Source organism: Python bivittatus, unplaced genomic scaffold (assembly GCF_059951505.1).
Source record: "Python bivittatus isolate LINGU-HERP-01145 unplaced genomic scaffold, Pbiv_v1 ctg000080_np1212, whole genome shotgun sequence".
Lineage (NCBI taxonomy): Eukaryota > Metazoa > Chordata > Lepidosauria > Squamata > Pythonidae > Python > Python bivittatus.
Genome location: NW_028277035.1, coordinates 57,710,090 through 57,734,320, shown reverse-complemented (window position 1 = coordinate 57,734,320; position 24,231 = coordinate 57,710,090). Strand labels below are relative to the sequence as shown.

The 24,231-nt window shown below is 40.2% G+C and overlaps 1 protein-coding gene across 2 annotated transcripts in view; it reads left to right on the top strand.

The window, feature by feature from the left end:
* The first annotated feature begins 2,341 nt into the window (after nucleotides 1–2,341).
* The window catches only part of BICD2 (BICD cargo adaptor 2), an 89,895-nt gene continuing 68,005 nt past the window's right edge, over nucleotides 2,342–24,231 (top strand). The window contains exon 1 of one of the 2 annotated variants that reach the window (XM_088134178.1): nucleotides 2,342–2,901. In XM_088134178.1, coding sequence (XP_087990304.1) covers nucleotides 2,662–2,901 — 240 coding nt within the window. In that variant the 5' untranslated portion in view covers nucleotides 2,342–2,661. The remainder of the gene's footprint in view (nucleotides 2,902–24,231) is intronic. The other variant, XM_088134179.1, reaches the window with a different exon arrangement.

Sequence of the window (24,231 nt, the reverse complement as noted above, 5' to 3'; positions counted from 1 at the left end):
TTAGCGACCAGGAGTCAGAGTTGACTAAACAGACCATAACGACAACAACATGCCGATGGCAGAACAATCTTTTTCGATCCCTGACTGGTTTAAATTCATTATTCTTTCCTCAAAGAACAGCCTCAAAAAGAAGCTCTGTTTGTACAACAAACTTGCCTGAGTTCTAGAATTTCCTGAATTTGCAAGTCACACTTTGGCTACCTGAGGGTTCAGTGCAACATGTGAATTCAGGCTTAGGGTTTGGAGAACAAGATGTCAACTCACAGATGCGGCCTTTCTGTTGAAATGGAAAACTCCTGCTTGCTGATACACTTCCCGGACACTTAGTAGGAAGGGTAGAAGTAGTTGGTTGGAATCTGGCCATAAATGCAGCTGCTGAAATTTACCTTAGGAGGCTTTTGAGTGGCTTCTGTTGAGCTTTCAACTTTTCCCTACAAGGTTTACTTTCAACCTGCTTATTTTCAATTCCCATTCATTGAAGTCCAATGAAAACCTTATATGAGGTATCAGAACATCCCAAAGTCTTGAATTAAATCCAAGCAGGTGGGCCTGAAATGCATACTGGAGAAATTAACTGAATACCCACTAAGATGTTAAAGGACACATGAGCCAACTGCACAAGTACATTCTGAAAAGATCAGAAAACAATGTTAATTAAATACCTCAGGGTGGATTACATCAAACTTTTTAATATTTTGGTTTCAGGCAGGTTTAATAAGAAAGAAAAAATGAGGGTGTTACCTTTATATATTCACATGATAAATGCAGTCTCATCATACATGGCACACTAAGAACATCCAGTAAAGTAAAAAAGCCAAGATGGCTCATGACTCTGAAGCTAGAACTTGCAGACCATTTTATTAGAGGGAATGTTTTAAATGTTTGGATCAGTTCGGATCAAAATGATTGAAAGGGGGAAGATTAAAGTGTTCTGTAAAGGCCTTGGGCAGGGGCAGGGCAGAACAATTGTCACCTGATCTAATCTTCAGGTGTGCTTGTTTTGGTTTAGTCAGCATTTATCTTCTCAGTTTCCTACCAGTCCTGAGTAGAACGATGGCTGTGCTGAACCAGACCAGAAGGCTGATTCCTTGTCCAGCATTCGGCCCCTTCAGTGGCTATTCTGATGTTCCTGGAAGACCACAAATAGGACATCAATGCAATAACATGCTTAGCCTTCTCTTCTTCCTTCAGCAAATGGAGTTGAGAGGCCTACTAGATACAATCAACAGGTCCAGTTTGTAGCCTTATCTTTTACAAAGTATTTACATTCCTTTAGAACTGTCATATTTACTAACTACTGCAGTAGCAAACTTCTTAGCTGAACTTTGTACTAGGTGAGAAAGAACTTCCTTTGAGTTGTCTTGACATCTCCCACTGTTTACTTTCATTGAGTGTCTCTAGGTTTTACTGTTTTCCATGACATAGGACAAAAACTTAATTTTTTTCCCATGCCATGCATAATTTGAGGTTCTTTTGTATTTCCTATTTCCAAACTTAAAAATTCCAGATGTTGATTTTTTACAAGGGCTGCACCCTGGATTTTCATCAAATGTTTGCTTATGTCTGGCTGATATAACACTTTCAAGACTTAATATAGCTTGTTCATACTTAGTATGCTATGTGAAACTAGGCAGTGTGATTCCTTTATGGTTCAGTGTGCCACGTGAACCTAGAAAATTGGATTCAGTAAATAAATGATTTCATTAAGCAAAGCCATTGGTAATTCCAGAAGCATTCTGAAAAAACCAACGTGATTGGCAGCTGCAGTCACCCTGGTGATTTACTTCATAGCCAAGAGCTCAGTGCTACAGGCCTGTTCTTTTATTGTGTGTTTGTGTTTAAAGGCAACCTAATCCTGGTTCTACTTAAATTAGATATAACGTAAGACTTTAATGATTTTTAGAGCCCCCCCCCCGCCACATCTCCAGCCACTAAAAAAACATGTGCAGCCGTTTAAGCGTCTGCAGGATTGTAGTTTTATTCTTATCACAGGCGGTGCCAGTTACCACTGCAACGAAGGGAGAATTGATAGGCATCCCTCAGTGAAAACCCGATTCCTCGTCCCCACGTCTCTATACGCGGCCTCTTCTAGGGACGGCCTCCAGGGGTCAGTATTCAAACGGAAGGCGCTTTGCCACAGCCGCACTTGCACTGAGGATAACAACAGCGCCGGCTGCCAGATTCTTCCTGTACAAAAAATTCCTTAAAGAGGACAGAGCTAGCAATCCGTCTGCGCTGCCTCCCTGTGCATTATGGGAATCGTAGTCTTCAAAGGCTCCAGCTGGGCTTGACTGCGAGGAGCCGAGACTACAAGTCCTACAATGCCGCGGGCTGATCGGTTGGCCGTTCCTTTTGAATGATTTCACTGCGGTTTACATTCCCAGGGAGTTTCGCAGCCGCAGCGAGAGACGGGGGCAGGAATCATGGTGTGAGCGCCGGGCGGCCGGAGAGCCACGGAGCCTCCCCGGTTAATGGCACGCCGGGCAAGGGGCGCGGGAGAAGAGAGGGCCATGGTGGCCGGGGGACGCGCGGGGCTCTGAAGGCTGCCGAAGGGGCGGAGGGTGCTGCGGGACCCATCCTTCTGCTCGCTTTCTCTGCCGCATTTCCTTCCTTTTGCCGGTCTGGAAAGCCCCCCCCCCCCGCACCCCGCCTGCCGCAAAGATGTCTCTAGCCATGGAAGAGGAGGAATACGCCAAGCTGGTGATGGAGTCGGAGCCCGAGTGGCTGCGCGCCGAGATCAAGCGGCTCTTCCAGGAGCTGGGCGAAACCACCCGGGAGAAGATCCAGGCTGCGGAGTACGGGCTGGCCGTGCTGGAGGAGAAGCAGCAGCTCAAGCAGCAGTACGAGGAGCTGGAGCTGGAGTACGAAACCATCCGCACCGAGATGGAGCAGCTGAAGGAGGTGAGGGCGCCCCCGGGGTCGCCGGGCACGGCCGCTGGGCTGGGTCTCTGGGCGCGGGGGCGGCAGAGCGGGCTCCTTCTGCCGGAGGGGCGGCGGGCACGAAGGCCGACTGCCCGCTCTTGGGGAGCGGCGGGGGGTGCGGGCCAGTGGTTGGAGCATTTCGCCAGCCGAGCCTGGCCGATCGCGCGCGTGGGCGGGGGGGGGGGGCAGGCTTCTGTTTCGCGCACGGATTTCTTGAGTTTGAACGTTTGCAGGCGAAGCCGTGAGGATGGGGACTGGATACGTGAGAGGAGTGCCTGGACAGTGGGGTGGGCGCCTAGTGGGGTTTGCAAATCCTTGCAAATCCTGCCCCTGCTTGGGACGTCCGGTAGGCAGCCCTCACCGGAAAGCAGCTGCTGGCCTCGTTGTCGTTTGGTTTATCCGGCAGACCCCAGGCATATCTCCCCCGCCCCCCGGCCCGATGCACTGTCACAGGAGCCACTAGGAGCTGGAATCTTGACCCTCCTCCTCCTCCTCCTCCTGTGCTCTGGCGTCATGCCGTGTAGTCCCCTTAAAGGGGCAGTTGAGCGTTCCGTTAACGAACCGTGCCCTTCCTGTGACAACTGTTGGGTCGCCTTGCAGAGCTGGGAAATGGGCTGCGGCAGGATCCTGGAGCTTGAGCTCGGATGACCGTCTGCCCACCAGCGAAGGTCCTCCTCTCTCTTCCCCCGCTGCAGAGCGCTCAGGCCTGTTGGCAGAGGCATTCCCCTCGCTATTTAAGGAGCACAAACCCTCAAGGAGTTCGCTCTCAAACTGGCTCTCTAGAATTGCCAAAGATTTATGCATTCTGTTTGTATTGATGTTTGGCGTGTCCTTAAGTGGAGAATCTTGGGAACTTAGATTTCCTGGTCTGCATTTCCTGCCTCTAAGTGCACAAGAAAACTCAATTTTGGAACAGGAGATCATATCAAGGGTTCATTTGAGAAATGTTCTCTGTTCAGAATTGATAGTGAAAAAACAAAATAAACTCATTGATCTGAAAATTACACTTACCTTTCACAAAGCTACAGAATTTTTTTTTAGGTTTTTTTTTTTAATCCCACCTTTATTATTTTCATAAATAGCTGAAGGCGGTGAACATGCCTAATACTCCTTCCTCCTGTTTTCCCCACAACAACAACCCTGGGAGGTGAGTTGGGCTGAGAGAGAGTGACAGGCCCAGATTCACCCAGCTGGCTTTTATGCCTAAGGGGCTAACTTGATGGTTTAGACTTTTACTTCAATACTTAAAGTTGGAATATTCAGCATTGTGCAAGGTTACCTCCAAAGAATTTGAGTTTTGTTAAAACCTTTTGGCTTAAGTCCACATTTTGTGCATGTGCAAAATGTCCTTTTGGTACCAATAAAAGAGAATATATGAAGCTCAGGGTTGAACTGTGGAGTCCTTTTGGTTTCACTGTTTGCTGAATAGCGAAAATTCTCTTTTTCAGTTTCCCTGTTTAGACAGCTTTTCTGCATTTTCATTAACCCTACAGAAATGATAGAAGAGTGAAACCTTACTCTCCTCATTCTTTGATGAGGTGATTTTCTATATACCTGATTCAGTTCTGGTTTTCTAGATTTCTATCCTAGAGCATCAATTTTTACCATTGGGGGCATGACATGTAGTTCTTCCCCCAGTCCTTTTGGGGGCACTATAATTAAATGGGGGAAAAGAATCAAAGCTTCTTTGTGTTCCTCTGTCTTGTTCAGCCGCTAGGTAGGCAGGAGAAGGAGAACAGCTGTAGCGGAGGGCTGTGAGCGTGTGAGCTGGAATAGCAGGTTGCATAAATGCTGGCCCTTTCCTTTGTATATCAGTTGTAGTGAATTATGAATTAGAAAGTGAGAGCTTTGGATGTGGCTTGAAAAATAGTAATTGTCACAAAGGCATAGAGGAAACATTGAAGGGAGGTGAAGAGCAATCATACTTGTATTGTTGCAGAACATATTAATAATTTGCCAGCAACGAAGGCATTAGCATAGGCCCAACTTAAAAGGGAAGAGTAAAAGTTAATTTAATGTAATTAAATAATGTAAGCCTCTGTGCTAGCAGAGTTTAATAATGATTTCTTTTTTTAGAGTAAAGGATTTAATATTACTCACTGTTTAAACAGAGTTTTTAAGGAGGGCACCATTAATTAAAGCAAAGTGTTTTTCAGCCCTTATTAAATGTATGTCTGCATTAGTATGTCCAGAAATACTGTTGTGAAGTCATGGGAAGAATTCTTTGAGGGCATATGGTTGCCAGTACAGTATCACTAATGGCTTTCTCTCCTCTTTTCCTCCCCCTCCTATCTACGCCATGTGTTAACATTCACATCTGCATTGTCAGCATAAGTGCAAATGTGTGGCCTTTCTGAGATATAGAGAAGGAGGTAGAATTTCCACCATCAGCAGAGCGGGTGAGGATTTAATATCCCTCCCAGGACTTGTGGCCCATCCTGTAATGACTTTCTGAATTGAAATATGTTATTGCAAAAAAATGTAAGCAGACATGCAGTGAGATTTGAGCTGGGTGTGAATGAGCATGTCTGCCAAGGTGGGAAACCAGTTAAGAGAGACCTTCCTCAGAGAACAAAGTCTTAAATGCTTGGTGAGGGGCCTCAAGATATAATCGCTGGTGATTTCTTTGAAGCCATAATATCACTGTGGGTCAGTGAGTTAAGAAGGATTGATGCTGCTGTTTCTCCAGAGGCCTGCCTCCGTTTATGATGGGCCCAGAATGCCCCTTGGTTTTTTGAGCAGCTCTAAGCATGTTTGGAAGAAATCAGTTATCTAGATTCATTTCACTGAAACTTCATGGAAATAGCACAGAATCAGCCTTACTTGCCCCAACTGAGATCTTGGATGTTTTACCACATAGATTCTCTGGGATTATCACTGAACTTTGATGCTACTGATCACAGCGTGTTGCTGGAACAGCTCACTAAGTTGGGAATTGGAGGTTCAATGAAGTTGTTTCATTCCCACCTGCAGGACTGATATCAGTTAGTAGTGATGGGAGATGATGCTTGAGTTTGGGTTCCCACAGAATTCTCTTCTCTCTACCTTGCTGTTCAGTATCTAAGTGAAATGGTTGGGAAGGTCTGGAAATTCGTGGTGCAGAATCATCAATATATTGATACTGTTTGACACTTCTCTGAAAGTAATGATAGACTAAGGGCGAGGAAATTGAAATGGACTCCATACAAGTTGGTGCAATACTTGGATGAGTGTTTCTCAAGGCTGGCATTTAGGAAACTGGCTTATATTGGACAAGGAGCATTTCCTTTAAAAGAACAGCTGTGTAGTTTGGGTCTTCTCTTTGATTCTAATTGGTTACCGGAGGCTAGGCTGTTCCAGCAGCATGAAGCGTTGGCTGGTATGACTGGTGGGATTCTAGCTGATTGGATCCATCCCCTAATAATCTCTTGACTGAATTCTTTATCTGGGGTTACCTTGAAGACTATCCAGAAGCTGCAACTAGTATTGGACTCAGCTTCTTGATCTTTAAGTGAGGTGACTAAAAAGAACCATGTAACACTATTGCTTGTGAGCTGCCAAAACCAGTTTAAGTTATTTAGTTTATAGAGCCCTAAACAGCTTAGGATACATTTTATGCTTAAAGTGTTGTTTCCCTCAATACCATCTAGCCTGTGCATTAAGATTAGCCAGGAGGATTCAACTCATAGCGTGGTGTGGCCAGGCAAAGCATCTTCGTGGGACCATCCCAGTTATGAAATTCTCTCCTAAAGTATGCTTGGCTGATCCCCGTGCTTTCTTGGAGAAAACAGTTGTGAAGGGTATGGGTGTTCACCAGCAATTTGTATGATAGTAGGGCCAACTTGTATTTTAGATTGCCAGTTACTTTGCTTTTCTGTTTTTTTTTAAATAAACATTTTAATTTTTGTATCTAATGTGTTTAAGTATTGCTCTTTTTGTTGTGAGGCTATTTAAGATAGCTTTTATTGTTCTCTTGTAAACCTCTGGGTGGGATAACACCTAAATAAAATCTGCACTTTTTTCTCAGTCTATTTAAGTAACAAAATTCTCTTTATGTAGAATTTTAACTTGACGTTCATTGAAAGACTGGATATAGGCTAGGCTATGGAAAATTATAGTTCTGTAGACTTTAATGAAGTTGTGGAGTCTGTGCCTAATCTTTAACAGATGTACACTAAGCAATCAGCAAAAAAAAAAAAAAAAATTGGATTTATGATGTGGTAGCTTTTTTAAAAAAAACACAGACTTTGTTTTGTAAGCTTACTTGGAACATTTCAGTCCTCCCCTGTGCATGTTTAGTCAGAAGTACTTCATCTGATTTTATTTATATAGTATATGCTTATGCTACATTATACAGTAATGTAAAAAACATCTTGAAACCATGTGAACTGTTCCATGTAGCTTTGTGCTATATTTTCAGTTACTAGAATAATATAAGCATTAGAAGCTAGCTGATATTCTATAATTACAGTTACTGAGGGCATGGGGTAAAGGAATGCTTTATTTACAGTATTATTGTTCAAGTTGCCTTGGAATCAGTGTTCAGATTCTCCATCACATGGCACATACTGTTATGTAATACAAAGAGCAGCGTGTATTTCACTAGGTCTCATGAGGTTGTACAGTAAGAGTTGAGCCCTCTATGTGCAGTAATGCTGTATATATTGAAAATAGGAACCTATGGAATTGGATATTTTTGTGGGGTTTGTCCACATTGAAATTTAAATTGACCCTTACAGGGAACAGGCCTGTAGAATAACAACTTTTTATCTTTAGCAGACATAGTTAAACTGTGAAGATTTCAACTTAAGTTATTTGGACAAGCTGATCTGAGAGAATTAAAACAAATTCTTCAAACTTGTGCATAACTGGCAACATTTTCTTGATATTAAACATTTAGTACATTAAAATGAAAAGCAGACAACAACAAATAGTCCCAATCTGCCTTTATCCACATCCTGTTTCATAATATAGTTTCCCCCAGTTTGATATTCTTTAGATGTTTGGATTTCGGTAGGAACTAATTTAAGCAACTTTTCCCAATTGCTCATCAGCTGGTTTTGGCCAGAAATCTCAGATTATGAAACATTAATGACCCCAACAAGACACACATAAACACAAATGAACAATGCAAATCATCTTATTAAAACTATACTGGTTAAAAATATAGCAAAACTTACATCAAGGTCTTACACTCTCCACAGGATAATACTTATGTTCCCTTATTACAAATAGTCACAGACAAAAAAACTATAAATTGGCCTGACACTTTCAATCAGGGTCCCTCAACCAGGTGAGATGAGCCCTAACCGTGACTCAAACATTAGCCCATCCAAAATCCATCTGGATTTTGCATAGGAGTGCATAGCCTTAGAACATGCACTAATAAGGGCATATCTGAATTGCAGAATCCATTCTTTTGTTGCATGTGATCATTTATTTATTTACTCATTTATTGCACTTATATGCCACTTTTTGTTCAGGAGCTCAAGATGATGAACATAGTGTTCCCTCCTATTTTTCCTCATAGATACACTTCTGTGTGATAGGTTGGGCTAAGAGAGACTAACTGGCCGAATGTGAGCTTCCATGGTGGAAGTGGATTCCACAGTCCTGGGGTTTCCACTCCTAATCCTACACCTTGCTATGGCAGTGGCTAGGAACAATTTTAAAGTGATAATACGTATGGTTAGCATTGCACATGCACAAGAAAAGTGATTCTTGTTTCAGATGAACCAAAGCTGCGGATCAAAGACGGTACTAGAAGGTTATGCTTCCCACTTGGGTAACTATGGATTTTACTGGAAGGAGAAAACACAGAAGCACAAAAGTATTTTAAAACTACAAGTTAGCAGAATTGATTAACAAAGAATAAAAAGTGATATTGAATAAAACATAAAAATTACCTTTTGAAACATAGAATATAGCCTTGTGGACATATTTAATACAATTCAAGTAGAATTAAAATTTCAAACCCAAGACAATCAGAGATAGTAATAAGTTTAGAAAAAATGACATGTCAAGGTTAGCCCCGAGCCCAACTAAAGTATCTCAGGATGTGAGCTTTCACCACAAGAATCTATAACCTGGTGAAATAGATACAATGGACTTAAGTAAATCCCTAAGAAAAAAAGCAGAGAAGAAACTGGTAACACTGAATAAAAAGGAGAACTACCTCCCTTCCTTGCCTCCCAAGGAAGTCTGTTTCATTGTTGAATAGCTCTTACTGTTCAGAAATGTGTTTTGATGTCTAGCCAGAGCCTATTTCCTTGTAATGTAAACTGATTGTTTCTTGTTCTGTCATCTGAAACAACTCTGGACAATTTAAATTCATCTTCTTAAAATACTAGAAGACAACTATCAAGTCTCCCTGCAGTATTTTTTCCTCCAGGCTAAATACATTCTGCATCTACAAGTATTTGCCCTAAATTTTTCCTTTCAGGTCTCTTATCATCTTGATTGCTTTCCTTTGGGCATGTTCCCACTCTGTCAATGTCCATCCTTCCACATTTTAAGATTGACCTTGGAACATGACCCAGTATTTGAGGTGCTGTCTAATTTAGATAGTTTCAAAGCTGTTCTCTGTAGTTTCAGGAATTCTTTGCCTATCCTATTTGGTCATTAGTGAAAATAGAAAAGATTGATGACATAAAAAGCATCTCAGAATGGACTTGGAAATGATAATAAACTGTGTTGATTGTAGGAAAAATGTGTTAGCTCTTAAGAGCTAGCTGATTTATTATCAACTTCTGTGCCACGTCCTGTGGTTTGGATAAGTTGTGAAACGTTGTGTCAACTGAAGATCTGCAACAAAATCTTTCAGTATATCCCTGTCACGGAATAGCAGCTTTGTATCTCTGGAGGTGAGAGAAGTGTTTTCCCCAAAGGATAAAATAATTCCTTTGTATCGTCTACTGTGCTTTTCTGCTCTAGAGCTCAAATACAAAGTTCCTTTTTCTTCTTTCTGAAATCTTTATTTAGCAATTGTCTCTGACCTTGATGATCTTATATTCTTTATATATTCTGGTCTGCAGCTCCTTTCACCCCTGATCCCTGACTTTGCTTTTGATATAGTTGATAGAATTGTGCCCAGAAGATGTGGAGGACACTAGAGGAAAGGATGTTGTATAAATATAACAGGAAAAGGAGAATTCTTACTATTATGGTACTGATCCATCTTGTCTCTAGAGTGTTTTATCTGGTAATCTGTCTCCTCTTCTCCCTTGCCCTCCTAAGTAGCTGGCATCTTTTACATTCTGTCACCCTGGAAGCCAATGAACTTACAGTAGACCGTGATTGGGCTATCAGAAGTTTTTTTCTTTTTAATTTTTAATCTATCAGAGTACATAAAGAATCTCCCAGATATTTAAAATATTTTAAATGGAAGAGTTTTGGCTATCAGATATGGGCAAACAGGCTACGCAAGTTCACTATTGGCAAGAAGGATGATATAATCTATTTATGTTTGTGTTGTTACTTGGTCAGGACAAAGAAAGGACAAGGAACAAGAAAAAAAGGAGAATGTTTCTGGGTGAGAGAATTGTAGTCAGCAGTGGCAAAGGGACTTGAGACCAATCTAAAAAGCTCACATATGACTATAGCCTCTATTATTTTCTTACTTCCTCTTCCTCCCTCCCCCAATTTAGGTGGACCTAATTTTCCCCTGCTTCCTATTTTTGCTTTTGATTTGGGGGGAAAATCTAGATCTTCAGGAAAGCAGTCTTTGGAAAAATATGCATAACCCTGCCTTTAGTCTCCTGTAAATAGTGCTATTTAAGATAGCAGTACTGTTATAAATCAGGGATAGTTGAGATTTTGCAAAGTCAACTTTAATTTGAAGACAGAATCTAATCTGCAGAATCTATCACCCTCTGTCATAGGGAAAAAAATCAGGCCTTAAAATCTGTACTTCAAAAGAGGTTATCTGTTTTGCATGGTTCTTTGATGTGCATTGTGATGTCAGCTAGATGTATAGCTCCCTGCAAACCTAAAATGAGACTAGCCGCTATCTGGAGTTACTTTTAATTGGCTGGGAGATAGATGGGGCAATTTTCATGCTTAAATTCTTTAGATCATACAGAGTTGGTGATACTCTGAATTTATTTTTTAAATAATGTGCAGAATAAACTATAATACTGGACCCCCCATTTCAAAAACCTTTCATGTGTAATGTTTCAAGTACTGTAAGCCCTATTTGCTTTAAATCATATTTATAATTGATATTTTCCTACTAATATGATTTACATTGACTGTTAGGAAAATTTTGCTTGCTTACTTTTAATTGTTCTGATTCACTTATTATTGCTTAGGGTAGCACCTGATCTTGGATTACTGTTCAAAAACCTCATTTGCCCTGGATCATCTTTGAGTTTTAGGTGTTAGGACAATGTTTTGTTCTGTGTCTTTATTTTTCATCAGTTGGCTCCAGAATTTTGCTTCCCACAGGACATTTTTGATCAGCTGGCAGAATGGACCATGAGAAGAAGAATTGGGCAAACTCTTTCCAAGGCCAGCTGTGAAGTATTCTGTTTTTGGGATGTTAGGGCTGGGGAAAGGAAAGATGGGATCTAATGCAATGTGCAGTTACATTGATGCTGTGAATGTTGGTCTTATTTGGTGCAGCTGCTTGTTAAATTTTTTAAAAAGCATTTTATTTCCTGAGATTATAGTTTAAATTATGTATTTTAATACTGTTGATTGCTGTCTAATGTTAATTGTAAGCCACACTGAAAGTTTTTGAAATATAATGCACTTTATCAAACAAATCAATAATTAATATGGAGCACAGTATCCTAATTACTGCCTATGTTTTGGCAAAAATGAAAATTGAAATAGTATTTGCTACATATTATAGAATCGTTATTTTATTTATGCATGGGTAGCTTTATCTTAGGATGCATCCATTTCACTGAAACTGAGACTTACGATTGAAACTTCGTTTTAAAACACCTTAGCCATCTTTGTGTGTTTAAATCTTCCTAATAATATAAATATAACTTGTCCTCATGATGCCTTTATTTTTAAAATGGTCCACACAGAACTAAAGATTGGAGAACAGAAAAAAACATACCTAAGCCTTTACGATGGGGGATCTGAATCACAATAACTTAATTTCGCAACATAATATTCTGATATATTGTCTTTAAAGGATTGCATTTACTTAGTAAATCTTGGTGATTTGAAAATGGTCTTCTAACAATTGGGGAAAGGGAAAATAAAGTCTGTGGCTTCAAGTGAATAGCTTTATTCTTCTTTTTTTCTGTTCTATCCTATGTGAAGTAATGACTAATCAGTGACGCGGAGGGGGCATAAGGCTACTTCCAGGGAGTGATTCATTCTCCAAGTATTCCTCTGTGCTTTCTCTCTCCACTTCTAGTGGAATCCAGAGATGTATTTCTTCAGTGTTGGCAGCTTAGCAACAGACAAATATAATTAGTTCTGAAATATGATTTATGGAAACCTTGACACAAAGAAGTGATACATATACTTCTTAAAATTTAGTGTGTAAAAATAAGAATTTTCAAATACTTTACAATGTTACATTTCTGAATTTGCCAATTTTCTCCCCCTACCACTTTCTAACTTTTTCTGTTCACTGATAAGGTTTTTATACAACCTACAGGGTTGTAAAACTTTGTTATCCAGCACCAAGGCTCCATCAGGGTATCCATAATAGGGGATTGCTCCATATGGATTATTTGTGTTTATCTATTTTAATTCTCTTTTTTCCCTCTTTTATACCTTTTTATTTGCTAGCTAAAGGCTGTAATAAAATTGATCTAGTGAGACACAACAAGTTAGGATGACAATGTTTCTGTATTTCGAAGCCTGCCTGCCTGCCTGCCTGCCTGCCTGCCTGCCTGCCTGCCTGCCTGCCTGCCTAGATGAAGGATGAATTTTCATGTAAAGCCTTTTTTTGGGAGGTGGAACAATGGATGGGATGTTCACATTCTCTTGGGGCATAATTAGATTTGTCCATAGAAATCATGTAGTAATATAGATTTTTCGGTAAAAATACTGTTCTGTATAAAAGGTCACTATCAGAGAATATCTGGGCGTATGCCCTAGTGAAAACTTTTTATGTAGCAGATGAATGTCATTAATCCATCTTCATTCTTCATTCACTGTGAGTTGAGACACTATATCCTGGGACATGCACTGTTTCAGGATTTTTCTATTTTGATACTTTGTTACATTGATATAAACAAAGATGTTTCATTTCCAGTGAATTTTCTACATAATTAGAATAAACAAAATGGAAACTTTTGCGTAGCGTATTTCTTTTTAAATGATTGTATAATCTAAAATATTACATTTGTGAAATAAACGCAGTGCAATTCTACCAGGTTTGCTATGAATCCTTGTTGTAATTCTGGAAACAGGCTAAAACTTTTTTATTTCAGCATGCTTTTGGTTCCAGCTGACTGACTGTGAGTGCCTATCATTTGGGGTTTATCTTGAATTTTTCTTATTCTTTTTTTGTTTTTGACATGGTTCTGATTGACATTATTATGGTTTTTGCTTTCTTTTTGTTGCTGTTGTATGTTGCCTGGAATCTTTTGGGACTGGACTGGGTTAAAAGTACCGTACATAAACAAAGCAGCAAATGGCTGTTGGCAAATAATAAATGAATCACTCTCTAGAATGGTTCTATATATCTATACATATGAAATGTCATCAATATTATTGCTTCCAGTATTAAACACTAGCCAAAATCATACTTTACATTAAACTAAAATAAATCAGTTTGGTTTGCCTCAATGTAAACCCATCCAGCTGTAGTTTATTCAGGAAACCATAGCTTAGCATGATGTGCAAATGAGATTAGAGACTGGGGATGTAGCAGAGTAAGAGGATTACAGAACTTTAAGGGAGAGGACATAGTAACAGTGGGAGACTCTTAAGTACCTGGGCATCTGTTGGAAAATTAAATCAGCTAAACCTGCAAGGTACCCAAAATTCCTCAGTGGTCTTGCTAACCATTTTCCAGAAGGTTGAAGAAGAAACAAGAAGATCAGCACTAACAGGGAAATGCTGGCTGAAGAGATGAAAGCACTGGGAACCTTGAGAAGAAGTGACCATGCCATCTTGGGGGTCAAGATACTCCAGAAAGACAAATAAGAGTCTTGCATACAGAGTAGATTTCAGGAGGACTAGTTTCAACAAATTAAGAGAAATACTAGGTAGAATATAGCAGGCAGAAATTTTCAGGTTAAAGGGAGCGCAGAAGAGTTGAGAACTAAGAAATACAATATAGAAAGTACAATTATAGACCATTTGAATGAGTAGAAAAGGGCGGGGGGGGGGCACTTAGGAAGCTATTATTGGATGCTAGGGAAATTGGAGTTAACTAAGAAAAGGTCATGTATAGGAAATGGAAAACCAGTATTATCACCAAGTAGCTGATATTGGCAGAAAGAAAGTTTAAAAAGGTTAGAGTTAGGTTAAAGCACAAAAGGAACTTAGACTTGCAAAGTAATCTAAAAATAGCCAAAAGGGCTTTTTTCACTCTGTCAGTAGTATAATGGAGAAAAAGAAAGACGAACCTGCGGGTGGGGGTGGGATGTCACTAAGGGGAGATGGTAGGATAGTAACAGGTGATGAGGAGTGGGCAGAGCTCTTTAACTCCTACTTTGCTTCCATTTTCTCCCCAAAGGGGAAATGGCTTCAAAGGGACATAAGCAGAACAAATCCCCAAAGTGTTGTTACTATGTTTTTTATAATGCTTTCAACTTTTAAAAATACTTTTTCCCATGGTCTTTGAAAAACCATGGAGGCTAGAGAAGGGCACATGTTATAACTATTTTCAAAAAGCAGGGGAAAAGAAAACCTGTGTAACTACAGACAAGTCAGCTTGAGGTCAACGGATTACTAAGCAGTTACTTTGTAATCAATTAGAAAATAATGCATTGCTTGGCAGGACCAGCATGGGTTTATCAAGTATAAGTCATGCCAACCAATCTGATCAGTTTATTTGACCAGGAGGATGTAGTGGACATAGGACATTTTGACTTCATTCGACAAAGTGTCCCATAAGATTCCAGTACAGAAGATAAGAAACAGTGGGCTGGACTATGCTACCATAGTGCTGGTTGAGCCATCATACCAAACAAGCATGCTTCAATGCTTCGCATCAGGCTGGAGGAAGTATTACTGTACTGTAAGGCTTTATTTTAGGCTGAAGCTCACATCAGATAGTGCTGTTGGTGTAGATGTGGGGGCAAAGTAGACATACGGGTTTATTGCAGGGTCTGGTTCCCATGTTGGCATCATTAACCTGTTGTTTCTTGTTTCTTGTGAGAATCTGCTTCAGGTCAGGTAGTTGTCTGCATACAAGTATGGCCCTGCCACCGAGTGCCAGAGAAAGTGCAGTGACATTGTCCAGCATGGGCTGTAGCTTATTAATAAGGAATTTGAGTGATTTGAATTGTGAGCTACAGGTGACAGCCAGTGGTGTACTGTTCTGTTTCTGTTGTCTGTCTTTTAATAGGTCCTCTCTGAGAACTGATCTGATTGTAGGGTAGAGCCTGATAGATTTGGTGGTGTGTTCTGGGTGGAAACAGGAATTTGTTGGAGGTCAGAAAAAAATCTTAGTGCTGTACGCTATGAAAACTGGATACGAAAACAATAGTACGTTATTTTGATGGAGATATAAATATGTGTAACAACCAGACAAATATCAGTTCAGTTCTATGAAAGTTGGCTTTTCTTTTTAGACCACATTAGTAAATCAGGGAGAAAATGGACCATCCATTTGTATGTGATCCACTAGAAGTCTGGCCCAGTGCCTGAAGACTGTCAGGATCTGGATGGGAAGAAACAAGTTGAAGTTGAATCCTAGCATATCTGAGTCAGTGTGTGTCCAGAAACCACCTGGTTCTTTGTCTGCTGCAGTGATAATGCTGGACAGGGTATCATTCCTCTGAAGGAGCAGGGGTGCACCTTGGGGATCCTTCAGCTACTACTAAACAGGTAGATTGAAGCCAATGCTAGAAGGGTCTGTGCCCAGCTATAGGTGGTGTGCCCACAGACTCTTCTTTCTCCAGAAGAGGCCTTGACAACAGTGCCTTATGTCCTCATTACCTCCTGTATAAATTACTGTTATACAATCTATATGTGGCTGCTTTTGAAGACTACTTAAAAGGTGCAGTTTGTACAAAACACCCCATCTGTAGAATCTTAAGATGAAATGACCTTTAGGACTAAAACCTATCCATCTGCTTTGCACATTCCACATGGAGGTGCCAAAGGTGAGAGATTTGAGGAGAGGGGCCAGAAGTCAATGCTTCTATGTGGCAGACCCCACCTTCTGGAATGTACAGTGTCCTCCCTCCTGATATTTATGAAGATGCTGGAAATGGAGCTTTCAGGAGAGTTTTTAATGGTAAGATCTTGTCATTGGGAGATAAGATCTAATCTAATTATACCTGTGCTGATATAATTCTGGTAACTTAAGATACTGTTGTATAATTTTTCTCCTGTGTTTTACTATATACAGTGGTACCTCGGGATACGAATGCCTCTACTAACGAACTTTTCGTTTTCGCTCCGGCCGCAAAAATTTACCTCGATGTGCGAACTCCGCCTCGGGGTACGGTCATTTTTCCACCCTGACACGTGGTCTGCGGCCATTTTTCCACCCCTGACATGTGGTCCGCGGCCATTTTTCCGCCCCTGACACGTGGTCCACGGCCATTTTCTTGCCGCGCGGCACCCGGCCGTTTTCTCGCCCCTGACGCATGGTCCGCAGACGCCAGAACGGATTAACGGTAATTACATTGAACCTTATGGGAAAATTTGCTTTGGGGTGCGACCAAATTCGGAGGGCGGAACGGATTAACCGGATTTACATTGAACCCTATGGGGAAATTTGCGTCGGGTTACGACCAACTCGGGATACGCCCAGAGTCACGGAACGGATTAAGTTCGTATCCCGAGGTAAGTCCTTTATGGTGAGAGCTTTAGGGATAATGAATATTTTCAATTATTAATGCAATCTGATGAATTTCTCCTTTAGACTATATAAAGCAAATTACTTTGTACCTGGTACCATAGTTGCTTTTGTTTCTTAGATCTTGTTCCATAATTCATTTAACAATTTCAAAATAGTTGAATACAGATATTTTGCAAATACTTATCAGAAATCACAAGCAGCTTGGGTTTCTCAGTATTCTCTTGTCTGTACTTAATAAAATCCTCCATACTATAGCCTACCTTTTAATTCCCCCCCCCACTTTGGTTTTATTGAAGGACTGCTTTTTTATTTCCAGAATTAAAGGGGGTTGAGACTTTGTCCATGAAAACAAATCCTCTCTGAAAACAGAACGGAAGACCAAATTTAATGTTGGGGAGGAGCCAGGTATAGTTTAGGGCTGGGGACAAAAATCTAGAAAAAATGCTGCCTAGGCTGCAACTGCTCCATTCTGTCCCCCCTCCCTTCTGGCCATGGGGCTCCAGGCAGAAGGATTATTAAAAGGCTGGCAATTATTCAAAAAAGCATATTCCACATGGTCTCCAAATCTTCTTTGTATTATACATTTTAACCCTGTTTATCTTTGTTTTTAATTTGGAAACCACTGCAATTTTTGAAGAATTGAAAACAAGGTAAAATGGATATCTATTACAAAGACGTCAGTTTTAAATAAGTGATACAGTAGAACTGTGCAATGACCTCCTTCCTGCATGTCAAAACCTTGTGGATATAGTCTGGATGGGAAATATATTTAAACCAGCTGTGAGTGAACCAGAAAGTCCTATTTTCTGGCCATAAAATATTGCTAAATTATTGGAAAAACAAAGGGAAAAAAAAGAGCCAAAACAACTTTAAAAACAGACTGAACCTAAACTTGAAAAACAGTGTTTTGCTAAGAACAACCAATGCAAAGAGGCTTCTTCGTCTTGTCTGTTGCGTACAGAGATGTGTTTCGGTGTACTGTGCGGGGAGAACAGTGCATTTGCCAAAATTTAAGATAAATGGATCCTTCTGCTTTCCAAGTCATTAGGTTTCAGACTCGGTCTTCCATTAAGTCTCTAATTTTGTGAGTAATTGGAGCACAATGCTTTTTTATTCTTTTTAGAAAAGCTTAAAAAACAAAGGCAGTTTGAATTCTGCAGGAGGTGAAACCACACTGTTTGTACTGAAAGTCCCATCCATACAAAAGGTTTAGCCCAAAGTCATATTCAACAGAATTGGCTCTTGAGAAAATATAGCAATACAAGTTCATCCCAGGGTATAGAATTGGGAAAACTAGATAAATACATTTTCTTATACATTTTTTCATGCTAAATGTGCATGAGGAGCTTGTTTTTAGGAGATGTACAAATTTTTAAATTACGATTGGATCGTTTGCTAGCAGTATTTTAAGAAGTACTAGTGGAACAAAATTTAAGGGAATGATTCAACCCATATCCTAAAGTTATAGGCACAGAAAGACTAGGACACTGTCTTTGAATCTCAGGCTAAGAAGATGGTAAAAGGCAATATGTCAAAGTAAAATTCATAGGATTTTGTTCTCAACACTGCATTTACTTAGTTAGGCAAAAGTTCAGATAAAATACAGATACTGATATCTTTTAAAAAAAAAACCAAGCTCTGAAGGTAAGGGCTTTCTTTTTATTTGCAAACTCAATACTACCTTGCTTTAATTTATGTTCATCTATAAAGAAGAGAAATTCCTCCAAGGAGCTGCACTTTGATATTATAGGATGGTGAAAAACTTTTCCAGATGTTTTTTGACTCCAATTCATTAATTTCATCATAGAATCAAAGTGTTGGAAGGGACCTTGGAGATCAGCTTGCCCAACTCGCTACCCAGTGCAGGAATCCACTACAACAGCCATCTGGACAGATAGCCATCTAGCTTTAATGGAAATGAGTCTACTGTCCCCTGAGGCAGTTGGATGTGCATCACCAGTGTACCTGCCATGGAACTTAAGTGAGGTCTTGATGCAGAACTGGCCCTTTCTGCTTTGGATTCTGGAAATGGGGTATTTTCAAGACTGCGAATCTGTGCTGGGCAAGTATCCCTTACAGATTATTAAACAGTATGCTTGTAAGCACACACTGAAATTAATAGGAGCCAGCAGGGAGTTGTCACAAAAAAATTGTGCCAGAGCAACCTGAACTCCTCTTTTGATAGAATTACTGGCTTAATAGGTTAGGGAATGCTTCAGTGATAGTATCTTGGATCTCAGCAGTGCCTTCAGCTAAGTACCTCTCCTCCATAAAATGATAAAATATAGGATTGATGATACTACTGTTTCATGGATTCACTGTCGGCTGAATGACTGCATCCAAAGTGTGTGTGTTAATGGCTCTGAAGATGAGTAGGTTGAAGATGAGTAGTCAGTGGAATGGCACAGGCTTTGTCCTGGGCCCTGACTTGTTCAACGTTTCTAATGACTTGGATGATGGAGTTGAGGGGAAACTTATAAGTTTTGCAGATGACACAAATCTGGGTGGGGTGGCTAATACTTTAGATGAATGAGAGGATTCAAGAAGAGCAAGACAGGCTTAAACAGTGGATTGCCTTTTGAATAGTCAATTCTCGATACCGCTGTTCAAAAGTGACAGTGACAAATTGGAACAAGTTCAGAAGAGGGCTACCGCAAGATGGTGAGGAGACTGGATAACAAGCCCTACAAGGAATGGTTAGAGGATCTATATACGTTTAGCCTACAAAAAAGATGACTGAGGGGAAATATGATAGTAGCCTTCAGATATCCAAAGGGCTGTCACACAGTAGAGAGAACAGACTTGTTCTTTATTGCTCCCAAGAGTAGTGGTTAAAACTATGAGGAAGCAGGTTCAGGCTAGATATCAGGAGGAACTTCCTGACTGGGTGTGTAGTGGAGCAGACTGCCATATGACTAGATGAGTTTTCCCTCACCAGAGGTCTTCAGACAGAAGTTGGATGATCATCTGTAAGAGATTCCCTAGTGGCTGGTGTGGGTCTTCCGGGCTGTGTGGCCGTGTTCTGGAAGTTTTGTTTCCTAACGTTTCGCCAGCAGCCCCTTGTTAGCAATTCAATAGAAGAAAAAAACCCCTGCCTAATCCCCAGGAAGATACACACAGATTCTGACACCAAAACAAGCAGCCACTCAGTAACCCAACCCCCCCACACACCCCCAATCCCCCCCTTCCCCCCCCTCAGATCTCTATAAATACCCACAGAAGGGTCACATCATCCTGGGCACAGAGAGAACTGCTCCTGTCTGTGCTCCTGCACTCTGAAGATGCCGGTCACAGGTGCTGGCGAAACGTTAGGAAACAAAACTTCCAGAACACAGCCACACAGCCCGGAAGACCCACACCAGCCATCGTATGCCGGCCGTGAAAGCCTTCGACAATAGATTCCCTAGTGTTGGATTAGATGGTTTTTAAGATCCCTTCCAATTCAATGATACTATGAAAAAGAAAAAAAAATACATCAAAGCAGCTTATGATGGTTATCCTTGGATTTGTATTACCAAACAATCATATATTGTATTAGAATGTTGCTATCCATTTACTGGTGATGATCCTAGCTGGAATGAAAAGTGAATGGTTGCCTGCCAATTTCAGACCTCACTCTCTTAGCCATTTTGTTGGTATTCAACTCTACCAATGGCCCAAACTGAGTTACAATCTAACTGGGAATGGGTCAGCATCCTTTATTCCAGAACATCTCCTTAGACAACACTGTGTCACCATATTGTGCCTTCCTTAAGATTGTTATGTTATGAACTTTTAAGTGAAGAAGAACGTATGGGCAGAGTACTGACAATAGAGGGCTAGATTCTAATTTTCAATATGATCAAACAAACCTCTTTCTAAATATTTCAGTGACTAAAAAACAGTTTCTTATTACGTTGGTAATAGTGTAAATTGAGGAATGTGGGTTTTGATGCATATGGGTGCAGTGCTGGAGCATGAAGCTAGACTTCTGCTCATCCATATACCTGGGTTGAGAGATTATAATATTTAAGTCAACGATTACATATGGAGAGATGTTCATTGGCAGTTGTAAAAACCCACATTTAGAACAAAACTTCTGTGAAGTGATTCCCTAAACCAAATTCTATTAAATCAGCTCTGGGTTACAGGTGGGGAGTCCCCACCCCCAACATCTGTTATAGAGTGAAGGTAATTAAACTCTGCATGAGTAAGCTTGGCTAATTTAATGTGACCTTGATGTGAACTATATTAAGAATTCCCTTTGAACATAATATGAAACCTAATAATTTTAAAAGCATCCATCCCTGTGACACGCAAGTAGAAGAACATGTCATTTTAAAAATCTGTTGGATGTGTGATTATATAAACTGTTGGAAATGTTACAGCTAAGGATTTAACTTATTTCTGTGGAGTTTGTTTTTCATGTTTTGGCAACGTTCCTAGAACAGATTCAGATTGAATTTTCTTTTGTCTTTTTATATAACGTTCATGTGGGTGGGAATTATAATGCAAAACATAAGTTTGGACTTAAGATTTTTTGTTTCTGAATTTAAAGGACACCTCCGCCCCCCCCTGGACAAAATTGAATTTAATAGGACTGTAAATTAATTTTTGGTGATGATGCATGTAAGTAAACTTTCTTTTGAGAAGGTGTAAAGCAGAGGCAGTAACTGTTTCTGTATTTTGACAATTTTATCCAAGTTGCAAGGGGAAAGCTTATGAAACTGCAGGTAAATAATCTGATATTCTTGCTTTTGTATGTGACATAGGAAGCAGACAAAATGTATGTTCAAGGCTAAAAATATACAAATAAAAAGTTATAAAGCATGAAATGTATTTATATGCCCAACTGCCTTACAAAAGCAAAAAGGCATCTTCTTGTAAATGCAAAGAAACTTTTTGTTGTTACTGAGGAGGAAACCAGATTTTAGGGCAAAATCAGTCTTCTGTGTTTTTGGTTGGCATTACTTATTAACAGCCCTATGTATGAAATTTGGAGAAGTGGCAGTGGTTGGTGACAGTGTCTAGTCATCTTTCCTCTGATACTTTTTTTCCCCAATAATCAAGTGAGCTGTAGTCATGAAATGCCTTTTAATAAAATGTGTTAGCCTGAAAAATGTGCTACCAGCCTCCTTCTGATTTTTGGCCACTACAGACCAACATGGCTCTCCACCTACAATGTTTTCCAGTCTGAGGTGTCCTCTTCTCTGTTATGGAACCTGCCCTCTGGAATGCCTCCCCCACCCCCCCACAAAACCTGGCCCAATTGAAATGAGCCCTTAAAACCTGGCTGTATCCCCAGACCCTGAGTCAGACTGAGTGATGAACCCCATGTGTGATGCTTTGGTCTTTTGATTGGCCATTGCTCTTTTTTTCCAGGCTTTCTGTCTTTGATGACATAATTCTTAGTTTTTAATCTCTTGCTTTTTATTGTTGTATTTGTAAGCCACCCAGAGTCTTGATAGATTGAGAGAGAGAGAGAAAAGAAAAGAAAAAAGAAAAGAAAAGAAAAGAAATTGTTGTCTAGCTTCCACCTGAAATGCCTTATACTGAATAGTGTGAAAAAAAGAACAGACTTTGGAAAAGAATATAACTTGGTGGAGGGGGAGTGAATTTTATTTATTTACTTGGTTGTTAGATTTATATCTCACCATTTGTTCAGGAACTTAAGGCAACGTATCTTATACCTCCCATTAAAACAAAAACAAAAACCAATATCCCCGTGATGTAAGTTTTGCGGCTGAGAATGGACTTCAACCTGAGTCTCCCCTTTTTCTCCCCTGAAGCACTAATATGTCTATCCAATGTGAGAAGAGGTTCTTTCTGAATTCCTCATTCTGTTTAAATTATTCCTGTAAATCTTATAGATTGAAATCTTGTATACACAGTTCGTACATATTTGAATCCAGCCAGTTCTTTGCTAATAATATACTGTGCCTGCCTACCCACCTAGCAGAGACTTTCTCTGCAAATTAACACAATTTGTATAAGAACAAAACCTACTGATACAGGAAAAAATCACCTTCTAGTTTCTATACCTGTTTCTGCCATTATTATTTTCTGTATGCGCTAGTTGGTTTGTTTGCTTTGGTAAGGTCTAGAGAATAAGAATGTAAGAATCTGAATGGCCATTACCTGGACAGAGACATTACTGAAGTAAGTAAGCTTCTGCATAAGAATGCTCAGCATTGTAGGCTGAATGGATAATGCAATTTCAGTTTGCTGAGTAAATGCCTTATATTCTGTCCATAATATGTAAGGCAATACTAGAATGGAATGATTCAACATCCCCTGATCAGACATTGTTCTGGTGCATCAGCATGTATCACTGGATGTGAACTGCTAGTCAGCTTTGAGGAAGTCCTGAAGTTTCCAATTTATTTGATTAGCCTGCTGCTGAATCACATTGATTAGATGTTTCAGCATGCTATGAAAGCAGCCACAGGCTACTAATAGTGAACCATTAGACTTTACAACCACATAGAGGTACTGGTACCTACTGCAACTGTCAGATCCTCCACTTATTTCGTGAGGTGAGGTTCCTGGAAGGAAATAAACAGTGTATTGTTTTGTTGTGCAAATCATATTATTGTATTGTTACAAATATGTATATAAAAATATCAGTCTGCAACCAATGTTATTATATTGCCAGAACATGTGTGTGAAGCATATCATTGGGGTGGACCAATAGCCCAGTCTCCTCTCTTGCTTTGCTTTTTTAGAGCCAACGACTTGAAAGCACACGTGTGTGCGCGCATGCACACACACACACACACACACACACAGAGAGTTAACAATGGATGCATAGTGATTGTGAGTTTACACTGCCTGGTTTAGTTTGAATAACTCCAGGCAAATTGTATATTAGTTACTTTGCATTTGAATCAGTCAGTGAGCCTAGATGTAAGGGTTTTATTTTATTTCTTTGCTGTGTTTAATCTTGCAAGGCCGGATGCTCTGAAATATTTATTTATTTAATTTGTATGGTCACCCATCTCACCAAGTGACTGTGGGCGGCAAACAAAATTTAAAAAATAAAAATAATTATATTGATACAAGCATTAAAATACATCAGAGCCAAGAATAAAGCACCAAACATAATGACTAAATTAACCATGAAACAGGTCCCTGCACACACTCAGGGCCCCAGGCCCAGTCACAGAGCCAGGTCAGGGCCATCCTGATTGCCAGAGGGAGAATGTTGCATAAGGTAGGTACTACAGCAGAAAAGGCATGTCTTCTAGGCCCCACCAACTGGCATTCCTTAGCTGATGGGACCCAAAGCATGCCCATCCTGCCTGACCCAATCGGATGGGTAGAAACCACTGGGGAGAGACAGTTCCTCAAGTAACATGGTCCCAAGCCATGAAGAACTTTAAAGGTGACAACCAGCA